Genomic DNA, 22,511 nt, shown 5'->3' on the forward strand with positions numbered 1-22,511 from the left:
CATGAATCAAGAGGACATAGTTTGGTTGTTTTATAAATATTTGTACTGGATTTAGGATCCTGCATTGCACAGCCCACTACAGTCCTCCCTCCCTCAGATATTCTCGGAAGATCAAGTTGGCCTGGTTACCTGGTGACAACCGAAAAGGCATTTGGCTGATTTGTGAAAGCCTCTTTGAGTCCAGGTCCTTGTGCCTTTACACGTGATGGATGGCAGCCCTCTGTCACATTCACTCTGAAGGGACTGTTTGGCACAGGCACGCCATCGTATGTTACACTGACTGTGTGTGGACCTGTTAGAAGAGGAAAACACATTCTGAACTCCCTAAATATTCTAACCACATCACTCCTAAGAGATCCTACAGACTTAGATGTCAGTAGATAGATAAGACCTTCCTCCTGCATTTCACAAGACTTCAGCAGCATTTCATAACTGAGATTCCATCTACATGCTGTTTTGTAGATAAGCTACTGTAAGTCATTTCTTCAAGTTGAAATAGGTATTTTCTGCAGAATTAGCTCCCCCACTTGGAAAAACCCTGCTCAGATGCCAACAAGTTCCTGGCAGACCTCAGCAGTTTGCCAAATGGAAGTATCAGAAGAGCTGCTGCCAGTTTGCCCCTCTCAAGTTTAACAAAACAAAACAAAAAAAAAAGACAGAACCACCACAGGGGGTTACCCTTTTCAAACGGTGTGTACTCCACTGCGTATGTGCCATCAGCATTGTCTTGGATCTGACAGTCTGTGGGGGAGCCAGATGGGCTTGTGATCTGTGCCCTGATGTGATCACCACCAGCTTTTGTTAGAGGTCGGGCATCCACACTGAACTCCGTTGTAGCTTCTCGGAAGACATCTGCAGGACCACATTTTGAAGAGTCATTTCAAGACCCACATGCATTTCAGGCAACAGAACATTCTGTGAACCAGCACGATAAACAAGTCATTCTGGGAACATAATGAAACATTCCCTTCAAGGGTCACCATGGGAACATGCAAAATTATTACAACTTGCATTGTTCTGAATACACATGCAGGGTAAGGGATCTTAAGCCCTACAAACTCTGGTAACAGGAGTGGGGTTGTTCTTACCTTTCCCTTCCACTCCTGGCCCAAACACTTTAACTCTGCTTGTATCCACAGCTGGCTCCACTTTGACCCGGGCAGGGAATTTAGGCACTTGTTCTCCTCCATATTTCATCTTGATTGTGTACATGCCAGCTGAGAGTGGCACATACGTCACAACGTAGGTCCCATCTTTGTTATCATCAATCTGGATTTCAGCTTTTGAACCACTATCTGACACCACGTCCACCCGCAGGTTACCAGGACCCGCCTCTGTACAGTCAACATTCAGCAGCCCTGCTTCACCTACTTTGCCACGTTCGAGACCTCGTCCTGTAGCAATGACTTTAGAGACATCAAATGGCATTTCTATGTCTGCTTTGAATGGTGAACCAGGAATGTGAACCTCTTCAAAGAGGATATTTACGAAGTACTCTCCAGGCTTGGTAGGCAAATAGGAGACAGAGCAGGTTCCATCACCGTTGTCTGAGCATTCAATCTTAGCTTCACATGGGCCCTCCACTGTCAAACCCAAACCTCCAGTTCCTGCCCCTTTGGTATCTATTGTGAATTGAGCTGGTTTTCCAACAAGACCTCCTCGAAGACCTGGCCCGTGAGCTTTTACCTAGAATAGAATATGCAGCTGAGATACTTGCTCTTTCACGCTACTGTACCACAGATGACCTTAGACAGACTTGTTCATATGTGGGACTTGACTAACAAGCTCTTAAAAATACACATAAAGCAAAGTCTCCTTTGCTACTCCTCCCTGTCTTAAGTTGGTATCTCTTTCCTCCAAACAAGTTTCTAGTCAGATAATCATACACTTGCCACAGCTGGTTTTACGCAGTCACTGAATATAAGAGGTAGGCATGTTGAATAATGGGCAGCGGTACAGAATTACTCTTGAAATTTATTTCTCTGCAAAGAAGCACCTCACTTTATCCATTTTATATGGATTACATTGGCCATGAAACCAACTTCTATTAAGTTAGAACACACTCCCATGCCACACTGCGCAAAATGTTTGCAATTAATTCAAAATTATTCCAGGTAGCATTTTAAGATTGACTTTCCTGAGTCACAGAGTCTGCAAAGGAAACAACTCAGTGCTCTGAGAAAACACGTTCAGGGGTCTAGTTTGGCCAAACACAAGCCAGGCCTCACGTGACAGCAGACAATTCACTTTTCAGTTTACTAGCTGTTGTTACAGCCATTGCCACTCACCTTGGAGGGATCTGGTGGCAGAGTGGCCTCGACAGTATAAGGGCTGCCTGGGATTGGATTGCCATCGTAACTCACATCCACCACGTACAATCCTTCCTCTCTTGGGATGTATTTTGCTGTACTGCACTCCTTACCCAGAACTGGCTCCACCAGACACGGCACAGCTTTCCTCGTAGGACTGGAAATATTAACATCCAGTTTACCTTGTCCACCAGCTCCTTTGGTGTCAATTACAAATTCCTGATCCTTCCCTACTTCCACTCCTGAAAAGAAGACCAAAAAATCTATATTACCACATTAAGTATTGAGTGGTTGACAACACTCCAAGAAGTCTCTTATGCAATATTACCAAGGGAGCAAGCACTGCCAGAGCCCTACTCAGTCAACATCCTTCCACATGAAAAGGAAAAAAAATAAATTAAAAAAATAACTAAGTGCCTTGGTTAATTGGAAGCTACAAAGCTACAATGCTAAACAAGGCTTCAAGGCATGGCCTGATAGTATCAGAGAGGCTCCTATAAGGAACACAACATTTTACAGCCCTAAGTTATTCTACTTTCAGAAAATGAGACTGTATGAATGAAATTCCACACTTAAGACGTTATACCACTTTGAACAGTGATCTAGACCCAAAGAAACCAGATTATATCAGCAGGTTGCTGGTCTGGTGAGGAGTCCAGCCCCATTCACCACCAAGGACTAAACCCCAAAACAAACCTCACCCACACTGTACAGGCAGCTATTTTTTCCCCTTAAAACAGCAAGTTAAAGAAAAGCTTGTTTTGCCCACGTACGTTCCAGCAGAACATGCCTGCTGTCAAACCGAACCAGGAAACACTTCAGAAGTAGGCTATGGGCTTCCAAGCCCATGTTGTACTCACTGTTTTCAAGTCCATTGACTTTAACTTTGCACAAGTCTAGCGGAGCAGCAACTCCCACAGTGAAAGGGCTTTTAGGGATAGGATCTCCACCATATGTTACCAAAACCTTCATCGGTCCCTAGTTGGAGAATTGATGAGTTAGCTTAGTGTCTCACTTCACACAGATGCATTAATACATAACCATTTCATCACCTAATCCATTTCAGCTGGGTGCTGCAGACAGGTATCCTGTCCCACCACACCACAGCCACACCACAGCACCGAAGCTGCTTTATTACAGCATTTCAAATACCAGGGCTTTAAGCTGCACAAGTCAGAAAGATTAATGCTCTTGTGTATTTTGGCTGAAATATTGCACAGCCATGGCAAGTTCCAGCCCAAGATGTGTGCTCCTTTTATTCCCTTCTACCACAGTCCATATTTTAGCTATACTCACTGTTTGCTTACTTTTCATTCTTGGCCAGTTCAGCTCCCAAGTGAAATAATCATGGATGTTTCACGCAAGCTAGTGAATAGCTTCCATGATTATTCTTAGCTGTTTTTGGAAAACACACGCACGGGTAGCTGTAGCAACATCACACGTGAGAGAGATAAGGCTGAGTAAACTGCATTAAACCAAGGTTCCTCCACTGCTGACACAGTCCCTCAGGAATTTAACTACCCAGCCAGTCCTCCAACCACTCCACAGAGTCCAGAGTCTCATTGACCTGCTCTTAGATAAGCTCCTGCTGACAAACCCTAGGAAGGCAGAGTTCAGGACTGATCTACATGCTTGCAGCCTGGAGGGAAAGCAAGGCTACTATTTACCATGCAGCTTAATTTTACTTCCTACTAAGCACTGTTCTCCTGCCACTGCTACCTGTGAGCATCTCCTGTAGGGCCACATGTCCTCCATGACCCAAGGTGCTTCCTCAGATGCAAGTTTGCAGCGTGCACACACAGCCACGTACACACACACCACAGCCAGGGAACTTGTTCTGACTCACTGTACAAATGCCACCAGCAGAGATGCCCCCTATAGTGCTGCAGAGCTATCCCTGCAGCATCCAAATGCTACAGTCCAGCAATCAAAGCTCTGTTCTCATAGACATGAAAAAGCAGCCAAGTCTGCCCACGGCTTAGCAAAATCCAAACTCATTCACTAATGAAACTAGTTCTCCCAAGAAGGCAACAAGCCAGAGAGTTTCTAAATCTGGCAACAGGGTACAGTTATCCTGAGCACAACCCCTGCACAGGATACCTGGTCTGGGTACCTGCCTTGTCTCATCTTTGCTTTTCTCACAAAGCAGTTACTGCTCTTACACAGCCACAGAGCTGCTCCCTTCTACGTACCAACCCTGACTGAAAAAGGAAAAGCCTCTCCAAACAGACACACCAACCACATCCTCAGATCATGCAACTGCTTTATCCAAAAACAAATGCTAGCTCTGTGGTGTGTCCAAGAACGCTAATCCAGCACTATCAGACAAACAGTGCTGCAGACTTCTGTGTCACTTCATTCTTACACAGCTACATTCAAGGAAGTCAGTGCGGTTGACCAAGTAGCTCACTTGTTTGCTCAGCAGAGTACAGACATCAAAACACTTCCATCTCACCACTACAGTGCCTAGCTCATTAAAAATACACAAGAATTGAGCACAGCATAAGGAAAACTATTTCTAGTTATTAGCAGCTTCTGCTTTAATGGTGTTGCTAGGAAGTATCTGTCTGAACCAAAATGAGTTTGACTAAAGTCTTTTTTCCAACCCGAGGGCAAATCTCAAATACAGGCAAAATACTTCGGCCTGTTTAATCTGCAGCCCAGCTTCCCTGCCCAATTCCTTCACTTCTCTGCTCGGAAGTCATCCAAACACTGTACTTTTTCACCATGCTCTGGTTTGCAGCCGAGCTGCAGCTGGCTGACAGCCACACTCCACAGCCCCAGTGCAGCATGCGGCGGCAGCCCAGGCTGGCCATGCAGCAGCTGGCCCCAATTCAGATCTCATAATGGCTTGTCACCTTTTCCTTTCAACTGATAAGGCAGCAAAAAGACACCACCATTGTGCAATGGCAGTATGAGCCACGTGCTTCAATATCTCACTTGGTCCCAGAAAAGAAAACAGTGACAAGCCACCAGTAACTAAACCAGAAATCTGCACCACTGCTTTCCAGTCCATGCTGTCCTGCAGGCTTTGTGTTAGGGGAACAGGACACCAGGTTTTAACTGCAAGTTCCCCTGTGCACAGCACCAGGTCACAGTGCTACAGCAACATGAGCTGCTCCCTTTTGTACTCCTACACGAGAGTCCAGACCTACCTGCTGTATTGGAGTGTACCGGACTGTGTGGGAATAGTCGTAGTTGTCAATGATGTCCACGTCTGTCACTGCCTCCCCTGGCACAGGGCTGCTGAACTGCACATCCAGCGGTGCCTTCCCAGCTCCCTTGGTGAACACAGTGAAGTGTGTTGGCTTGCCATTTTCCACTCCTGAAGAAAAATGTTAATTCTAATTTATGCAGAGCTTGCACGCTGAAACTCTTCCCAAGAAGCATTCAGTACCTATAAATCCCACTCAAGCAAAAAGCCAAGGGAACAGAGTCCTTCCCAAACGTCTGCCACCTCTACCAACTGCAGCCAGCATTGTGTTGCTGAACCCCAGCAGTGCCCAGTTAAGCAGAGACCGCCCCACAGCACTGTCCAATGCCACCTCCTGCTAGGACTCACCAGTTTTGCTCAGCCCAGGTCCTTCAGCTTTCACTTTGCTGGCATCGTGAGAGGGGTCCACTTTAACTCTGAAAGGGCTGGCAGGAATTTCCTGGAACAGAAATGCAGCTCTAAATAAAACCAGATCATTCCTCATTGCTCAAACTAGACAGATAAAATTGAAGCAGAAGCATCTTAAAATGGTTAGCTCCAGCAGCATCTTGCTTAAATGCTCTGCCTTACTGGTGGCAGCACTCAAAGACTAGCATAAAATTAACAGCTGGATTGTTTGCACGGGCTTTTCCCACTCTTTTCTTTAAGAACTTATTTTTGTGTCTATTCCTTTGATAGTAATTTAGGTTTTCTACCATTTAGAAAACAGCATTGCCTTGCCTCTAGACCCAGTAGGTAAGCTACCACTGGTACCACACTGATTGTGCCAGCTAAATGCATCACATGGCTTGAAATTTATAATCAACACTTGTCTCATTTGTGTACATCCAAGTGCTAGAAAAGAGTTTTTAAAAACAGCAACTAGGCAAGGTGCATGTGGGTTGGAGTGAAAGGAGCCACCTGCACACCACCACACTCTGCTGATAAGTGGCAGGTGCTGTGCGTGGGGGAACACATAAACAGACTCTGGAAATATCAGCCTGTAAAATGAAGATTACAAACCTCTCCTGCAAAAAGCACTTTAATAGTGTAGCGCCCTGCAGCAGGTGGTGCATACTTCACTGTGAACGTATCATTAGCATTGTGGATAATGTCAAAATCTATGTCTTCTTCCTCATCGCTGACCACGCGAGCATCACACTTGATTCCAACGCTGACATCACCTAGGAAAAGCCAATGCAAGTGTTACACTGGATGGTACAGACATTGCTAGCCAAATAGCCAGCAAGTTCCTGCTCCCAGTAGTTGTTCAAGACACCATGACAGTTAAGAAAATAGATCATATCAGTTCATTTTCACATTCTGCTTCCTAAGGTTTTTCTATTAAAAGCAAACCAAAAAAAAAAGACAAAAAATACAGTGTCAGGAAACAGAACATAACACCTGACCACGCATGACCTGCAGGATACCACAGCAATAATCTGCCTTTACCTTCTCCAGCATCTGTGCAGTCAACAGTGAAGTGCGTTGGCTCGCTCGCTTTCAGGCCAGTTCTCTCCACACCAGGCCCAAACACCTTCACTTTCTGAGGATGGCTCCCCTGACCTATCAGAACCTGAATGGATTCACAAGTGTCAGAATTACACACCTGATTCACACTTGAGATCACAATCAAAGTGAAGCATTGCTTGGGTGGAGACTACATGAGAATAGTACTGAGTTAAGAACAAACTGCCCTGATTCCCCCAGGCTGCAGCTGGACTGACACAAGACCTCCAGCACGTGAGACTGTAAAACCAGAAAGCTCTTTTCAAGCAGGAAGGGTGCCCGTAAGAGACAGCAGAAGGGAACACCACTTTCAAGTTCCCAGAAAGGTTTTATCATCCTTGTAATGACAAGCAGTCATGAGCAATGATGTTCTACTTACCCTAAATGGGCTATTGGGCACATTGGCTCCTCCCCAGACAATAGAAATGGTATGTTTGATGGGTTTAACTGGCACATAGGAACAGGCAAACACACCATCGGGCTTGCTCTTCATCTGGATATCAATAGGGTGTCCTTCTCCATCCTAAAGAGTGGTGAGTACAAGCAGCAGTGAGTACAAGTGGCAGAGAGTACAAGCAGAAAGTTTAGGTACCTTAAAAACATTTGTGTAATTTGAACATCCCAAGACTGCTCCAAAACCTTGTTCCTTCCACAGATGTGCAGCTCAGAAAAACTGAAGGAATGTGCAGACTGCACTCCTGTAAGCCTCTCTCATCTAAACTGCTCATTTCTCATACCATCCCACAACACATTTTAGCAAGTTCACCTGAGATTCACAGGCCCAGTGACACTTCAGGTGCTTTTGAATGACAACTCAAGAAAATTACAGCCTGCCTTTCTGAGTAAGCTCTGAGTGTGAAGTAAAGCCACATGCTTAATACTTAAGGGAAGAAGTCACCCTGTCTTGAGTTAGATTTGTTGTCTGAATACATTATATGGATCAAAGCACAGAGCTGCAACAGAACTACAAACGTTCAGAATTAAGAGGTGTGTAATTCAACAGAAATACTTAGGGCATTTTTCTCAGTGGTATTAAAGCCCTTTTGCTGCAGCTGCCTTTGGCTTTTTACCTGTGCATATATCTTGAGAGGTGCTTTCCCAGCGTCCTTGGTTTCAACTGTGAACTCAGCAGGATTGTTCACTATGCAGCCACTTCTCTCCAAGCCTGGACCGTAAGCCCTCACCTGAAAACCAAACCAAGAGTCTAAGCTTGCAATTTAGAAAGTGGTAGAACGAAGTGATTTATTTCTACAAACCTCTTCCTCCTACAAAACTCAAAAAGCACAGGATACAGGTAGAGGCTAGTGTGAAGGCTGAGAATTTTGACTACTTCAGCAAGTTTGCACTATATTAAATTGAAACCACAGCAGCGTTACTAGAAAAAGCTGACTAATATCTGGCTGGAGTATACAGATACAGAGCTTTAAATAGAGGCAGCTCAAGAGTCAAGCATGCTACCAGTAGCCTTTAGAAGCAGCTCTGTAACAGTTCTATCAAAACACGTTATGCCCCAGTGAGCAGTTTACACCACCTTGTCCGGGTTGAAGTCTCCTGACGCAGGTCGGATGAAGGCCATGTAAGGGCTGTCCTTTATGTCTTCATCATCACACATGATGTGCACAGCGTATTCACCAGGCTCTTTGGGCCAATACTTCACATCGCATGAGCCATCGTTCTTGTCATCACACTCTATTTTAGCCTGAGAAGGACCTTCTATTGCAAAGCCTGAAAAAGAAATGCTCACTTACCAATTGTGCTACAGCTGTGGTGGCTGCTAATCTAACACTGTTCCCTCAAACTGCTTTTTTAAGCCATATCCATAACTGATGCTTGCTATCTCTCCAGCACCACGTGCAATAATCTATCACTTCCTTCTGTATCTCATCCCACAAAACCACACTCCCCATCCCATGCTGTGAAAGCTATTGCTCCTCATGAGTTTGTTACCAGCACTGCAATATCTAAGTATTTCAGGCAAACTAAGTAAAGTAACATACCAAGAGAACCAACTTCTGTGCCAATGGACTCGACCACAAAGTCAGCCGATCTGCCCACAATGCCTTCATGCAGTCCTGGCCCCCAGGCCCGAACTTTCTGAGGGCCTGCTTCATGACCTACGTGAACTTCAAAGGGGCTACAAGAGAAAAGAAAAGCACAATTAGAAACATACAGCTTTCATGCTTTTCTCTCCAGGCATTTTAATGAGGTTTTACACTGGATTTCCCAAATTAACAGATGCTATCTTGTGGTGGCACGGGGCCCAGCAGCCTTTCAAGCAAAGAGGTCATCTAACCTATAACACACTTACGCTTTGCACTGCAGGTCCTGAGTGTCAAATATTTGGTTTGCTCTGCTTGCTGTAGTCCCTGACACTAAAACAACAGATCTCTTAAAAAAACTCAGATCCAAGTCCAAGCTGTGTGAGCCACCAGAGTTCATTATTTCTTTTTTTACCCATCACTTTGGGTACAACCTCACAAGCCTTCCCAAGCCCTAAAACAGGCTGCAGATAAAAAGCCAGCCAACCACACAAACCCCTGAAGGCCACAAGAAGCTCAAACAAAGCTACTCCTCACTCACCTTTTTGGGATGTTGTGTCCACCCCACGTAATTGTGACAGTGTACTTCCCCGGGGTAGCGGGATAATACTCAAATGCATACACACCATCCACAAAGCCTTTTTGTTTCACCAGCTCCTCCAAGCCCTCTGTTGAAAGATCAGTTCAGTGTTAAAACTTAACAGCTTCCATCCTGCCGTCAATTACTCAGGCAAGTTCATGTTTTCTAGTATTTATTTTAGCTAGGAAGAAAAAAATTCTTCCAACAGAAAGAAAAAAAAGAAAGGTCAGGCTATAAGGGAAGTTAGTTCTAGTTGCCCTCTAGGACAAAGACAGCAAACACTTCCAGAAGAAATACAGCAGAAAGTATTTTAAGTTACCAGACTTAATAGGTTCCCTTGTGTTTTATTTTCTTAGTCTGCAGTATGATGCATGTCATATGTTAAAACAAAAAAGCTTAACATTTGTCAGACTTTGCAACCACAAATATGCAGGGAATGCCTACTTTTCATTTTCTTCAAGATGAAGAATCTAGGGAGAAAAGCCTAATACACTAAAATTTACATCCCCACGTCTGCTGCTTTCCCCCCTGTGACCGCATTAAAGCCACACAGTCAGAACGCTGTGTGTGTGGAGGAGGTGAAGGCAATACAATGCACCTTTTAATACAGACCCAGCCTGGGGGGAGGTGAGTGCCTCAGAGCACGACAAAAACAAAACCAGTTCCTGAGCTCCAGTGCAGGGCATGGAGAGCACAGCCACCACGGCTGGGCAGCCCCCCAGCCCATGGCCACCAGTGTGCCCACAGTCTTGAGGTCGTGGTAAAGAGAAGGACCTGGGACTAGACCCTGGCAGAAGGTCTCCATGCCAGGTTCCCTCAACCCTATCCTTTTCTGCTCGTGAGCTGAGCATTCAGTGCAACCAGGATGCTGCTCTAAGGCATTCCTAGCATTCTGAGAGCAGGATTTCCACCTTGCCAGCGTCGCTGGGGTGTGATTTGCTTCCAGAGATCAAAGATGCCATGCAAATCCACAAAACCAAGACAAACAGTAGTGCAGATTTTCTCAGTTATGCCACGGTGATGCAAATCCCACCAGTTCCAGTGGGCTACCACCTCTTCACTACTCTCCCTTCTCGCAACCCCTCCATTGTCCCCTTCTCCAAAAGGCAGTCAGAGCACAGATTCATCCCAACACACGTACTTGGTCCTTTTATAGTCACCCCCAGGTCTCCGCTGCCTGCTGCTCTCGTATCGACCTTGAAGTCGGCTGTCTCCCTGATGCGGACGCCTTTGGGCTGCAGGCCTCGACCGGTGGCACGACAAGCATTCGGATTGCAGGCTGCAAGGGAATTTCAGACATCAATGCAGTCTTTGATTCTCAAAACACATGCAGCCTAGCCAGCTTGGAACAGCCTTTAGTTAAATGTTGACTCAGGGCAACCACAGCTGAGCTTTCAGCACAAGTCTTAATGTTATAGTAGGAAGGAAAACAGATGTGGAGTTTGCCTAGCCATTGTCCATGTCCCACTGCTTCTGGACAGCAGCATTCATTACAGCCAGGCAACACTGAACCCCTACAAGAGCCACTGAAGTGGGTTTAGAAGTAAAGCAAACTCTGAAGCCATGTTGCTTTCCATCTTGATGCCAGTTATCAGATCAAAACTTCTACAGGGCTATCACAGCCAGATATTTGCTGTACTAGGCATAATCTTCTTGGTTTTCAGGTTTAGAGGCACACTGCAGCACAGGTGAAGATCTCCTGGGTACGTAAGCCCTAGCACTGTTCTTTCAGAAGCATGACTGGAATAGCAGCTATTACCAGAGCAAAGCTCTGCACATGCTTCTCTAAGAGATGTCACTTCAACCCCCCCGTGTGTCACAGTTCACACCTTCAGCAGCAGAGCCATAAAGTCTCCACTGATGGAAGCAGAAATAGTTAAGGGCAGAAGGTTACGTATGTCTGAGTTCAAGCTTATGCTTTACACCTTTACTCAAGTGTTTCTGCAGGCCTGCTGAGTTGCTACATAAACAAGCTAATGTGCACTTATGAACAATTCTTGTTACACACTCCCACCTATCAGATGGTCTTCAATTCCAGGGACCTAAAGGGTTTGAAAAGACTCAGAAATCACTGCTTCCCAGTAGTTTAATCCCAGCATGCACGTCCCCCAGATATGCCGTGCTTAAAGCAGGAACACAAGTCTGCCAAGCTGCTCATGAGGTTTTTACGTGTTTCAAGAGCTCACAACCCTTTTGCAGCCACACTGCTACACGTCCTATGCTGCACGGTTCAAGCAAATACTGCATGCCATCTGCTAACTCTGAGAACACAGTGAGAACATACATGAGCAAATCTACTTGGGAGTGGGAATGGCTCACAGAGCCCTTACACAATTATGCCAGGCAGTCTGTGGTTAAGCAAGTTTCACTGAGTGGGTCACAGTGTTTCAGCTTGCAACTTTCTTCCCCAAACCCAACAAAAACAAAAACCCTTTTGGCTGGGGCAAGCTGCAGGCTAGAAGCTTACAAAAAGCAAACGTGACAGAGCATCCTGCACACCTCTTACCAACTATGAAGCCATTAGCAGTGAAGTCCAAAATTCCACAAATGGAGGGTAGCTCAGGAGAGATGAGCAGAGATCTAAAAGCATAGGAGCACGTAAGGATGGAACAGAAAGCAAGTTAGGTGTCAGTTAAGGAGGAAAACAGTAAATATAGTCATTTGAGGAACAAAGGTGGAAAATAGCAAGACATTGCATAGCTGCGTAAAACACTTCAAAAATAATACAAGGGGTAGCTTAATGTTCAGAGGTCTAGGCAGAAAGGAAACTCTTGCACTACATCTCTGTTTTGTCCGGGTGAACACTCAGTGAATCAGGTCTAAGGTGTTGAAAGGTAAAGAAAACACCCAAGTTAAGATTCAAGCAAATTCTGTGATCCCATTCAAGGTGAAAAGTGACAGTCCATGTTTAGGTGCATCTCAAAAAAGCGTACCCTCTCCAATGAGAACACTGCAAGGAGTTTTGGGGATCGCCTCCCCCGCAAAAGTCACTTTGACAACGTGAGGACCAGCTTGAACAGGTTTGTAGACACAACGAAAGACTTGGTTCCCCTTGTCTTCTACTGCAACTTCAGCAAGGCATCTCCCCTGAGGATCCTCCACTTCCACGATCACGTCACCCACACCGGCACCTGCAAAGGAAACCAGCTGAACCGAGCCTGGCCCCCCCACAGCCACGTGCCGTGTTCAGGATCACAGCCAGTGCTGGGCTCAGCCAACTGAGCTCCACTATCACCCCCATGCAAGTTTAAACATTCAGCCTCTGCTGACAGCAACCGGAGGCAGAAGTGAGGTGGGGACAAGGCGACATGGTGGCACTTCCACAAGGCCATTAAACTGACAGGGCTCTGCCAGCCCCTGCACAAGACTTCACAACCGTACTCCATCAGCAGATACACATACAGCCTGATTATCTCACTGCCACAGCCAGTCACAGACTAGCCCACAACTTTCCCAGTTAGATCAATTCTCTCATGCTTTACAGCAGTTTAGATTAAGACATTAAGACGTTAAGCACATGTCCCCTCGTTTGCACAAGGATTCCTTCTCTGCTGGAGTATATATATTCACTTTTGCTTGGACACCTGCTCCTTACCAGTTTTATTTAATTCATTACACAACAAAAACATTTTTTCACTTTCAGAGGCCAGATGCGTCTGCACACGATTCAGACCACACCCTCACCCAATTAGAGGCTGAATATAGCACTTCCCCTCATCATAATCACATTTAATTTTATTTCTAAGCACCCTTGGGTAGAATGCAATTTAAGATATGATACTCAGCATATTTCAGTGTTTCAGTACTTCAAGTAGCTGCCCCAAGTAGTTTCGCATTGTTCTAAATGAATTAGCATTTGCAACATCTTATTGACTCACTCCTCTAGGCTACAGCATCGCCCTAACAGCAGGCAACAAGCTACACGATGGAGATGCTCTACTGAAGATAGCAGCCCACTCATAATTAGAAAAGAGTTTGAAACCAGTTTGTCAGTGAAGCCTCAACTCACAGGAGCACTGGACCAGATTCTTTCAGCAACTCTAACTACAGAACATATTAAGCTTTTACAGTCAATTTACCTCATTCAGAGGTAGGTACTTCACATCCCTGTTCAAAATGAGTAGCAGGAAGAAATCACCCAGGAATGTGACTGCTGCCAAGTGACAAGTTCATGACAAATTTCTGGGTAACGTTTCGCATCTTCCTGCCCTAACTTAGCTCAGCATGTCAAATGCTTCTCACACAGCTGAAGCCTCCAGAGTAACCCAACTATTATTTCACCTCTGAACTCTATGAGCTGAAAATCCTCATTCCTTCAAGACTCGGGCTCTCCTCACATCTGAGGAACCTGCAGGATTTCAGTACTCCTTCCTTCTGCTTACCTGCTGTGTAGAGGTCAAAGTAGGTAGGCTTGTTGGCAATGTTTCCTGTTGCCTCCAGTCCTGGTCCCTTCGCTGTAACTTTGCTTGCATCTCCCTGAGCTTTGTCAACATTCACTTCAAAAGGGCTCTTTGAGATGTGTTGTCCAGCAAATAGGACTGAAACCTAGAGACAGACAGCATCAGCTTGATACTCAACAGGACAGAGCTCGGCTCAGCTCTCCCAGGGCCAAGGGCCTGCATATCTCAGAGGCAAGAGAGACAACACAGCAGACAACCTAGAGAGCTGTATGTATCTATTCAGGTTGGCTGTAAAGACCAGCCACTTATGCAAGTGCCAAGCAAAGGCATAACCCACCAAAAACCTGCTTCTGCAGGCCCTCGGTGACAGAGCTGGGTGGAGACCCTTCCCAGAAAAAGCCCTACAGCGGACAGAACGATCAGCAAGGAAACATCTCACAAAAACAACTGGTTACGCTCCTCCACACCTCTCTGACAACCCACAAAACTGGTTTCATGAGCTGCAAGAAGTGGCTCCAGGTGAGAGGAAAGCCAGCTGTGGCACTGCCTACAAGCCCCCACCTCACTGAGCACCCACTCACTTTCTCACAACACATGCACACCTTTCCCCTCAAGAAAGGGCAACCCAATAGCTCAGAGAGAAATAAAGCCACAGGACATGGCTGGTCCTTCAGGATGCCCAGAGGCTATTACACCAGCAGTAAACATGCAGCCCCCATGGGCTCACATTAACAATCAGCTGAGTGGCTCATTTAGTAAGAGAATTCTGGTTATTCAACACACAACCTACCTTGTGAGGTCCAGTAACCTTTGGCACATACTGAACTGAATAGGTCTTGTTTTTGTCACTGGACGGCATTATCTTCGCCTAGGAAAGAAAACACAGCTGTCTTCGAGCTGTGTCTACACACAGCAGCCTGAGACTTTTCTGTTTGGCACTTAATACTGCGAACAGCCAGCAACATCAGTTGTGTTTCTGTGGGAGCAGGTATACTTGCTAACTCCTTGATACATACAGAAGAACGATCTGCCTTCAGCTGAGAAGCAAGCTATCTTTTCTCCTGCTCCTTCCCTTGCTGTTAATTGCTCTACTAAGGCAGGCCAAAACTGAGGAGACATTAAGTCCAATGTACAGCTGTACTTCTCTGGAATGTCGTAACATGATCAAGTGGAGTACTTGGATGAGAAATTTCTATAAACATTAAAACCAGTATTCTAACTCAAAATGATTCATGGCTTCTAAATAGCTGCTTTAGCCATTCTTGCAGAATGAGTAAGGGCAGATAGTGATTTAGTGCTGTGTGTTATCTAAACGCCCATCAGAATGTGCTTGGCCAGTCAAGCTAAAGCACTACAACTACTGGACATTTGACTTGTGTTGCTTAGTTGCAAATAGCAAAAAAATTTTTCAGGCTCATCCAATAAGGCAATTACGAGGAAAAGCTTGAAGTTTGCATTTTTGATAGACACTGTTTTGTGACTTCTTTTTAGACTACTTACCTCGCAGCAGGACAGAGGTTACTACAAAATCATTGGTGTTTTGACTGGCTTTATGTCTTCCCCTACAAAATACTTAGCATACGTACCTCTTCCCTGTTTCCTTCTGGATCCTCTATAAAGACCATCAGGTCTCCCTGCCCAGCACTGATGGTGTCTACCGTGAAGATGGCAGGCTGCTTCACCATGTTCCCATGAGGCTCAATTCCTGCAGGGCAGATGCAGAGCGGTATGTTAGCTGCTACAGCACCTAAAAGACAACTCAGAGCCTACCCACAAGCTGCTCAGATTTACCATTCTTCGAAAGCTGCTCTATTTTGCCAGTCAAGCCTACAGAAATGGCATGCAGGAACCTCTTCAAACCATTAAAATCCTGCAATTCAGCATCACTTCCATCTAACTCAATCAGAGTTTCTTCATTCCTTAGCACAGAGCCTGCTAGAGCACGCAGTTACCAGCAGGATTTCATCACATTTCTGCACTTAGCCCCAGGTTGTTACACCTGTCATGGTGGTGTCAGACTGGGTGGGAAGAAGAACTTCCCAAAGTTGCTGGTCCCAGACTAGCCTGAACATACATACCTTCCTTCCCAGGGTATTACTCCTCAACTTATTCATAAAACCGTGGGCACTCCACAGCACAATTAGTGGAAAGTGCAATGTCTGATAGATTATAAAGGAAGTGGTTGTGAACAACAGAATTCCTGAGCTTGTTTATCTTCAGAAAACAATAACTTGAGAGCAATGCAAGGAAGATTATGTTTTTACTAGGAAATCTGAGCATTCTGATAAGGTGTTAACAATTGACATATGCATTCTTCCAAACTAACCCTTAGATTATCATCTAGTTTAAGCAACTAGAAATTCACTCTGCGTATCTTCAGTTCATTGGACAAGCATTAGGACTTGGTATTTCAGTATCCCTCCAGCCACAGGCACAAAGACAAGGACAGCTTGAAGAAGGCTGGTTTCAGACAGGATGGCATTAGTCACAGCACTTTCTTAGCCTACATTTAATCTAAATTTCACCCTCTTCTCAGAGACCTGCTTTGGCTGATTAAATGATAACTCATCATGCATCACTCACAATCTGCACAGTGCCTCTGCAGGCTCACTTCACGTTACGCATGCAGACAGCTGCCCCAGAAGGAAATTAGCAGTATCCAGGCTGCTACACCCAAGATTCACTTCAGAAGGTCATGAATAACTTACTTCAGTATTTAGAAAAATGATAATAATAAAAATTAAGACTGATCAACTTCATACTTGACAATTACTTCTTCTGGAAGCACAAAAATCTGCTACTTATTTGCCCCAAAGACCCTGCCCAGTTTGGCAGTGACCCCTTGCTGATGGATTTACCTTCCAGCCTTGAAGTGCATCAGCAGTCAGAACTGTCATTTATGTTTAGTGACTCAATTTTGGCAATTAATGGGGAAAACATTCATCTTTCAATAGCTGCTCATTCATTGTAATTTCCAATACAATGGCCACAGAGCTCTCTGTGCACTAAGGTAGACTTTGAAAGAGTGTGAACGTGATTAGAGCCAGACCTGGCAGACTGATGCAGGTTGATCAGTCATTCACAGCCTGACAAATGTCTCCATACACTGTAGTTTGCAGAGGAAGTTGCCAACAAAGAACATAAACCCTCAAAAGAAGGGAAAGTGCTAAATCACTTCTGACTACACTAATTGCTCATCAGTGCTCAGACAGCATTCATGTCCATTCATCTACCTATGTTTCAAGTTGAAAAAACAACCAAGAAAAAAAAAATCAAAACAAAAACTAAGGAAAGGCTTGTTTCTTTCCATTACACCCTTACACACCCAATTCTGAAATCCACTAATGCTAAAAGTCTCGATGGACCAGCAACAGGCTGTAGGTCTGAAACAATACAGAAGGGAGAATAAAAAGCACCACATAAATGATGCCGTGCTATATCCCAACAACATTAGAGGTAGACATCTGTTATTCATTTAGCTGTTATTGTATTCCAATCTAGAGTAGAACCACTTCAAAAGTAACAGGAATTATACATGTAAAATGTAATATGAATGTGCATGTAAATCTACAAATGCACAAACGTTCATGGATGAGTCATTCCAATTAGCTAATGCAGTCTTTACAGTAAAAGCTCAGCACTATTTAATGTTTGAAGGGTTACCAACACACCTTTCTGCATGTGCAAACAAAGTATTCTTACCAAGCAACCAATTCAAATAACCCATTTAGGATTAATGTATCCTAATGCGTACCTGCCACCACCTGGGAAACCGAATTCTCCTCCCCTACAGAGCACCTGCTCAGAGATGTACATAAATGGAAAGATGTTTTCCCTCTTTAAAGAAGTACTTCATCATCAGAAGCATTTGGCACTGTAGCAGTGACCATTAGCAGCAATACAGCTAACTTAAATTTCATACCAAGGCTGTTTCAGCTCCATTTAGTTTCTCCTTCCATGTGCAGACTGTAAGACCAACAGCTTGCAAAACAGGTTCAGAGAGCTTGGGGAATTCACGTTAGAACTAGGAGTGTCTTTTGGACTATATCCATGTATTTCTGAAACTAGGCACCACACCAAGAATACACAAGTGAAACTTTGAAGTCTGTTACAGTAGGCCTGGAGTTCAACATAAGCAGAAAACTCCACCCAGCTCTCTGAAGAGTTAAATGCTCTGCACAGCTTAAGCTTACTGAGTTCTTACCTCTGCCATAAGCTCTTGCTTTCTTTGGATTCAGTTTAGGTTTTAAAGGAGCTCCTGGCTTCAGCTTGGCTTTGGGGAACTGTGACAGGTAAGTCATTACAGAGTGCTCGTCCACATCAGGGTGGATAATTTCCTCAGGAGTAATAACCTGAAAGACAGCACAATTAAATATATTGTTATCAGTGCTTGGATACGGCATGTCAACAGAGAAACAGAGCTACAGCACAAATTCTTGTGTTTCAAAACTCCCACACTCTAACGTGATTTCTTGCATTCATTTCTCTGTGATAAAAACTAGTTCATTTATCATCTCATGGCAAGAAAATCAAGCAGCTCATTACGGTCCCAATGCAGTCTGGGAGGTAAGGGGTTCCTGCACTTTGATTATCAGGAGGGTCTCATGAGACTGCAGCAAGGTAAATGGTGGCAAGCCAAGACAATGCAGCCACACACAGCCTAAAAAGAAGCACGAGGATAACTGAAACTAAAGAACTAGGGGTTCATAACTCTGTGTGCAAGGGCCTTGAAACGCAAAGCCTGCAAAGCGAGACTTGGGACAGATTCTTCTCCTGCTCCCAGGATACAAGGTGCTCCAAAAACTCCAGAGACTCCAGCACTTTTGTTCAGTTCTATCAGCATGAAAATAACCTGGTGCATAAATACGCTGTCCTCTGTTTAAAAGTCACCTTTGGAAGCAATTTCCTAGTCCAGTGAGTTTTTATTTCAAAGAATTACTCCATGGAATCACTGAGGTTAGAAAAGACCACTGAGACCAACCCCAACCCATCCCCACCATGTTCCCTAACCATGTTGCTCAGTGCCACATCTCCATGGTTCTGGAAGACTTCCAGGGAAGGTGACCCTACCACCTCCCAAGGCAACCTGTGCCAGTGTTTCACCACTGTTTCGGAGAACAAATTTTTCCTAACATCCAATGCAGCAAAACAAACCCACTCAGACATCACTAAAAGTGTACTATCTCCCCACTCCACATACTTGCAACACTAGCAACCTGCAGCACACACCCCTACACAAAACCTCATAACCAGAGCTCTGAAATGTAAAGGTGCATTTCATCACAATCCGCCCTTTCTCAGGGAGTTTTAAGTAAACTGTGACCTTCAGAAGTGTCCAAGCAATTTCACCTGCTTTCCCCAACCTTAGCAAGCTGCAAGAACCAACTCATGTGGTGCTTCCTACACCGCCTTACCTGTGGCACACCCAGCCAGTCGTCTGCCTGCTGCATGGCCTCGCGAGCGTTGTCAACAGGCTTGCTTGGATCCCAGGTCTCCCAGTCAGGGCACAGGCCTGTAAGGATATACCATCATTAGGCATTATCTGCAGAGAAGCTTCCCTAGCTGATGAAACCAGGTACAAACTCCACAGCTACTTGTAATGATGTTGCCATAAAGACATGTGGACCCTGGCAAGAGCAACCCGAATGGGATGAGTGCGTGCTGCTCACTGAAACACTTCTCAGACAACAACCAGCATCTCTAGGGGCTCTTCCAGTTCAGTATTAAAAAGCCCATTCCAAAAGCTTCCCACCCACCTTGCCTGTCAACGCAAAAGACATACAGCTTCTGGGTCAGCCACACAGCATGCAGCTTTACATTTAAACTATGGAAGACGCTGTTCTGAATTCACCACAAATACACCCAGGGATCCTTTACATGCTGGTAGTTCTCCTACAGCACATTTCAAAAAGAAATTTCAGCTGCCTGCAACACTAACCCAGATTGCATTAGCAAGGCTGTATTACCAGAAAGTGAGGAAACTGCCTTTTTCACACTTCATCACATTGCTTGCCTTAATCTGCACAGTTGTAACTTGCTAAACACTGAAGCTGCAGGCAGCATGCAGCTACTGACTGCCCTGCACTCCTGTGCAATCTTCTCTCAGGAGGACACACGAAGCCTCCCCCTGCTGCACCCTGAAGCTCAGAGGTTGCTGGCACTCGTTGTGGGAACCAGACTGTCTTGCACTTGGGAGCCAGCACTTGTGCCTTTGTCCCTTGTACCCAATACAAAACTTAGATGCAGCACCTCCAACAATGCAATCACACATTCTCCTTCAGGCCAGTATTTCTCTTGGCGAGATCATTTACAACGTGCTGCTTCCCACAGCTGGCCTCTTTGGACTCCAGCTTTCCTGACAGTCTAGCTCCCACCTCCAGCACAGCCCTCAAACACCCCCCCCTCTATGAACAGCAGAGTAGCCCCAAGAAGAGAGAGCAAGGAAACATTGACCAAAGGGCCTACCTGGAGCACAGCTGTCAACAAGAGCCCCCAGTGCTTTGCCATCCTGCCAGTTCTGATTGAAGTTTGTGATGGGCAGGTAAGGGATTTTGTTCTGAATCCAGCCTAGCAGTCTTTGCTTGGGAGTCTGCTTCTTTGCATCATCATCACCTTCATCCTCCCACACAGGCATGGAAATCGAGTAGTGGAGGATAAGGGTCCATATCAGACCAAGGATCAACTTCAAGTTTCCATCAACTATGGCTTTACTATCTGAAAGACAAAAGACAGATATCTGATTATTTCCCATCCTGTAAGAGGCACATTTTTAAGTTCCTCACCTGTGCCCAGGTAATCCAGGTGAGAAGCACGTAGGTTGCCACAGCCACTTGCAAAGGCAACAACCCTGGTTTGTCCAACCTCAGCCAAACCAGGGCTGTCCTGCAACCTTTCAGGATGCCTTGTGCCAAGTGATCTTTCCATTCAGAGCAGCAACTGCCACTAGAATAAATGCACAGGGACCTGAATGAGCACTGGTTAGCACCTGAAAAACGTTCAGCAGTGTCCAGTTCAAAATCAAAGCGCTTACAGGTAATGTCAACAGGTCCTGGGCATGCTTTGCTCACCTCATGTACCACAGCAATACTTTGATGTCACGTTATCAACATACAAAGGCCTTGGCTTTCAAAAATACAGAACAGCTACCAAGAAAAGTAAGCAACAGGGCATGCTCTCATGAAGCTTTTAATATTCAGATGGTTTCACAATAGGACAGTATGTCCTGAGCAGATAATACTCTCATCAGACCTTGAATGGCATGTTATCTTTCTGAACAGCTAACATCTTGTTTTGCTTGTATTTTATTTGCATTTTTTAAGCATCAGTTTTGACAGATCCTACAGAACAATGCTAAGTGTCTGCGACTTAAATGCTCATAGCTGATCTCACATCCAGTCTAGGATGTACAACAGACAGCCAGAAAGTGAGTAAACCCTGCTGGATTTTAATGAGTGGCTGTGCAGAGAAAGACAGCATCACACAAACACTGCTGCTAGCACCTCGTGCTCCTCTCCCTCTCCCAGGTGAAAGGCAAGCTGCTCAGCAGAGGAAATCCTTCTCCAGAAAGTTGCAAGGGAGCACTTCTTGCACCAGAGCAGAAGGCACAGCTTAGGTTTGAAGCGACCTTAAAAATCACTGAGTTCCAACTCTCTTGCCACCCACCAGATCAGGCGGCCCAGGATCCCATTCAACCTGGCCTAAAGCATCTCCAGGGACGTTGCTTCTCTGGACAAGGGAGCACCCCAGAGCCTCGCCGGCAGGCTCTGCATGGTGCATGAGCTCCTCATGCTGTTATCAGGGCTGGAGCAAACCAAGTGCCTCAGCACCCATCCCAAAGCAGGACCATCCTCACAACACAGCACAGGCCACTGCAGCCTCATGCCAGAAACATCTCTCAGCTTTAGTTTCAGATTTAGACTGACATCAGCATTTTTACTAGAATGGACACAGCAGTGATTTAGTGTGCTACAAATAAATTTGCCTCAGAACACCGTCCAGCATTCTCAGGGATAAAAGCCAGCGGGACAGAGTCACCTCGAGCACACTGCTACAAGCACGTTACTCCAGATAAAGAATGGCCCATTCTATAATTACAGCACATAAATATGTCTCAGTGCAGCTGTACCGTGGTTGCTGCAGCAGACGAGCAGCTTCCTCCAGCCCCACCACCTCTGAGGGCACAACACAAAGCAGGGTTAAGAGCCTGTGCTCAAAAGCTTCTCCTGCAGCACAGGAACCCCCAGCCCCAGCAAGCAGGAAGAGGTCACAGCAGGAGCAGGGCAGCTCTTCCTCCCTGGGGCTGATGCCATCCATGCAGCGGCATTTTGTTAGCAAAGTCAGTTTGCTCTAACAGTCTCCACACTTCCTGACATGCATAGGGATCTCATGATGTAATTTTTTCCAAGCCTGCTTGCAGGAGGACTTGTCTGCTCTCCTTTGGGGTGGGGAGAAGGGAGGGAGAAGAACTCCTGGGCAGGGCAG

The 22,511-nt window shown here is 45.4% G+C and overlaps 1 protein-coding gene across 5 annotated transcripts in view; it reads right to left on the reverse strand.

Annotated features, from left to right (window-relative positions):
* FLNB (filamin B) overlaps positions 1–22,511 on the reverse strand; it is a 65,160-nt gene that overhangs the window by 23,201 nt on the left and 19,448 nt on the right. For all 5 annotated transcript variants that reach the window (XM_065749750.1, XM_065749751.1, XM_065749749.1 and 2 more), the window contains exons 2-23: positions 20,496–20,744; positions 19,445–19,542; positions 18,235–18,382; positions 15,617–15,735; positions 14,821–14,898; positions 14,013–14,175; positions 12,564–12,761; positions 10,772–10,909; positions 9,592–9,718; positions 9,009–9,145; positions 8,543–8,736; positions 8,082–8,195; positions 7,391–7,534; positions 6,955–7,078; positions 6,526–6,686; positions 5,872–5,962; positions 5,465–5,634; positions 3,170–3,287; positions 2,289–2,551; positions 1,089–1,686; positions 679–852; positions 130–292 (exon numbers count right to left, since the gene is read on the reverse strand). In XM_065749750.1, coding sequence (XP_065605822.1) covers positions 130–292; positions 679–852; positions 1,089–1,686; positions 2,289–2,551; positions 3,170–3,287; positions 5,465–5,634; positions 5,872–5,962; positions 6,526–6,686; positions 6,955–7,078; positions 7,391–7,534; positions 8,082–8,195; positions 8,543–8,736; positions 9,009–9,145; positions 9,592–9,718; positions 10,772–10,909; positions 12,564–12,761; positions 14,013–14,175; positions 14,821–14,898; positions 15,617–15,735; positions 18,235–18,382; positions 19,445–19,542; positions 20,496–20,744 — 3,769 coding nt within the window. The remainder of the gene's footprint in view (positions 1–129; positions 293–678; positions 853–1,088; positions 1,687–2,288; positions 2,552–3,169; positions 3,288–5,464; positions 5,635–5,871; positions 5,963–6,525; positions 6,687–6,954; positions 7,079–7,390; positions 7,535–8,081; positions 8,196–8,542; positions 8,737–9,008; positions 9,146–9,591; positions 9,719–10,771; positions 10,910–12,563; positions 12,762–14,012; positions 14,176–14,820; positions 14,899–15,616; positions 15,736–18,234; positions 18,383–19,444; positions 19,543–20,495; positions 20,745–22,511) is intronic.

Source organism: Cyrtonyx montezumae, unplaced genomic scaffold (assembly GCF_038088225.1).
Source record: "Cyrtonyx montezumae isolate F1298 unplaced genomic scaffold, pur_monq_1.0 scaffold_6, whole genome shotgun sequence".
Classification (NCBI taxonomy): Eukaryota; Metazoa; Chordata; class Aves; order Galliformes; family Odontophoridae; genus Cyrtonyx; species Cyrtonyx montezumae.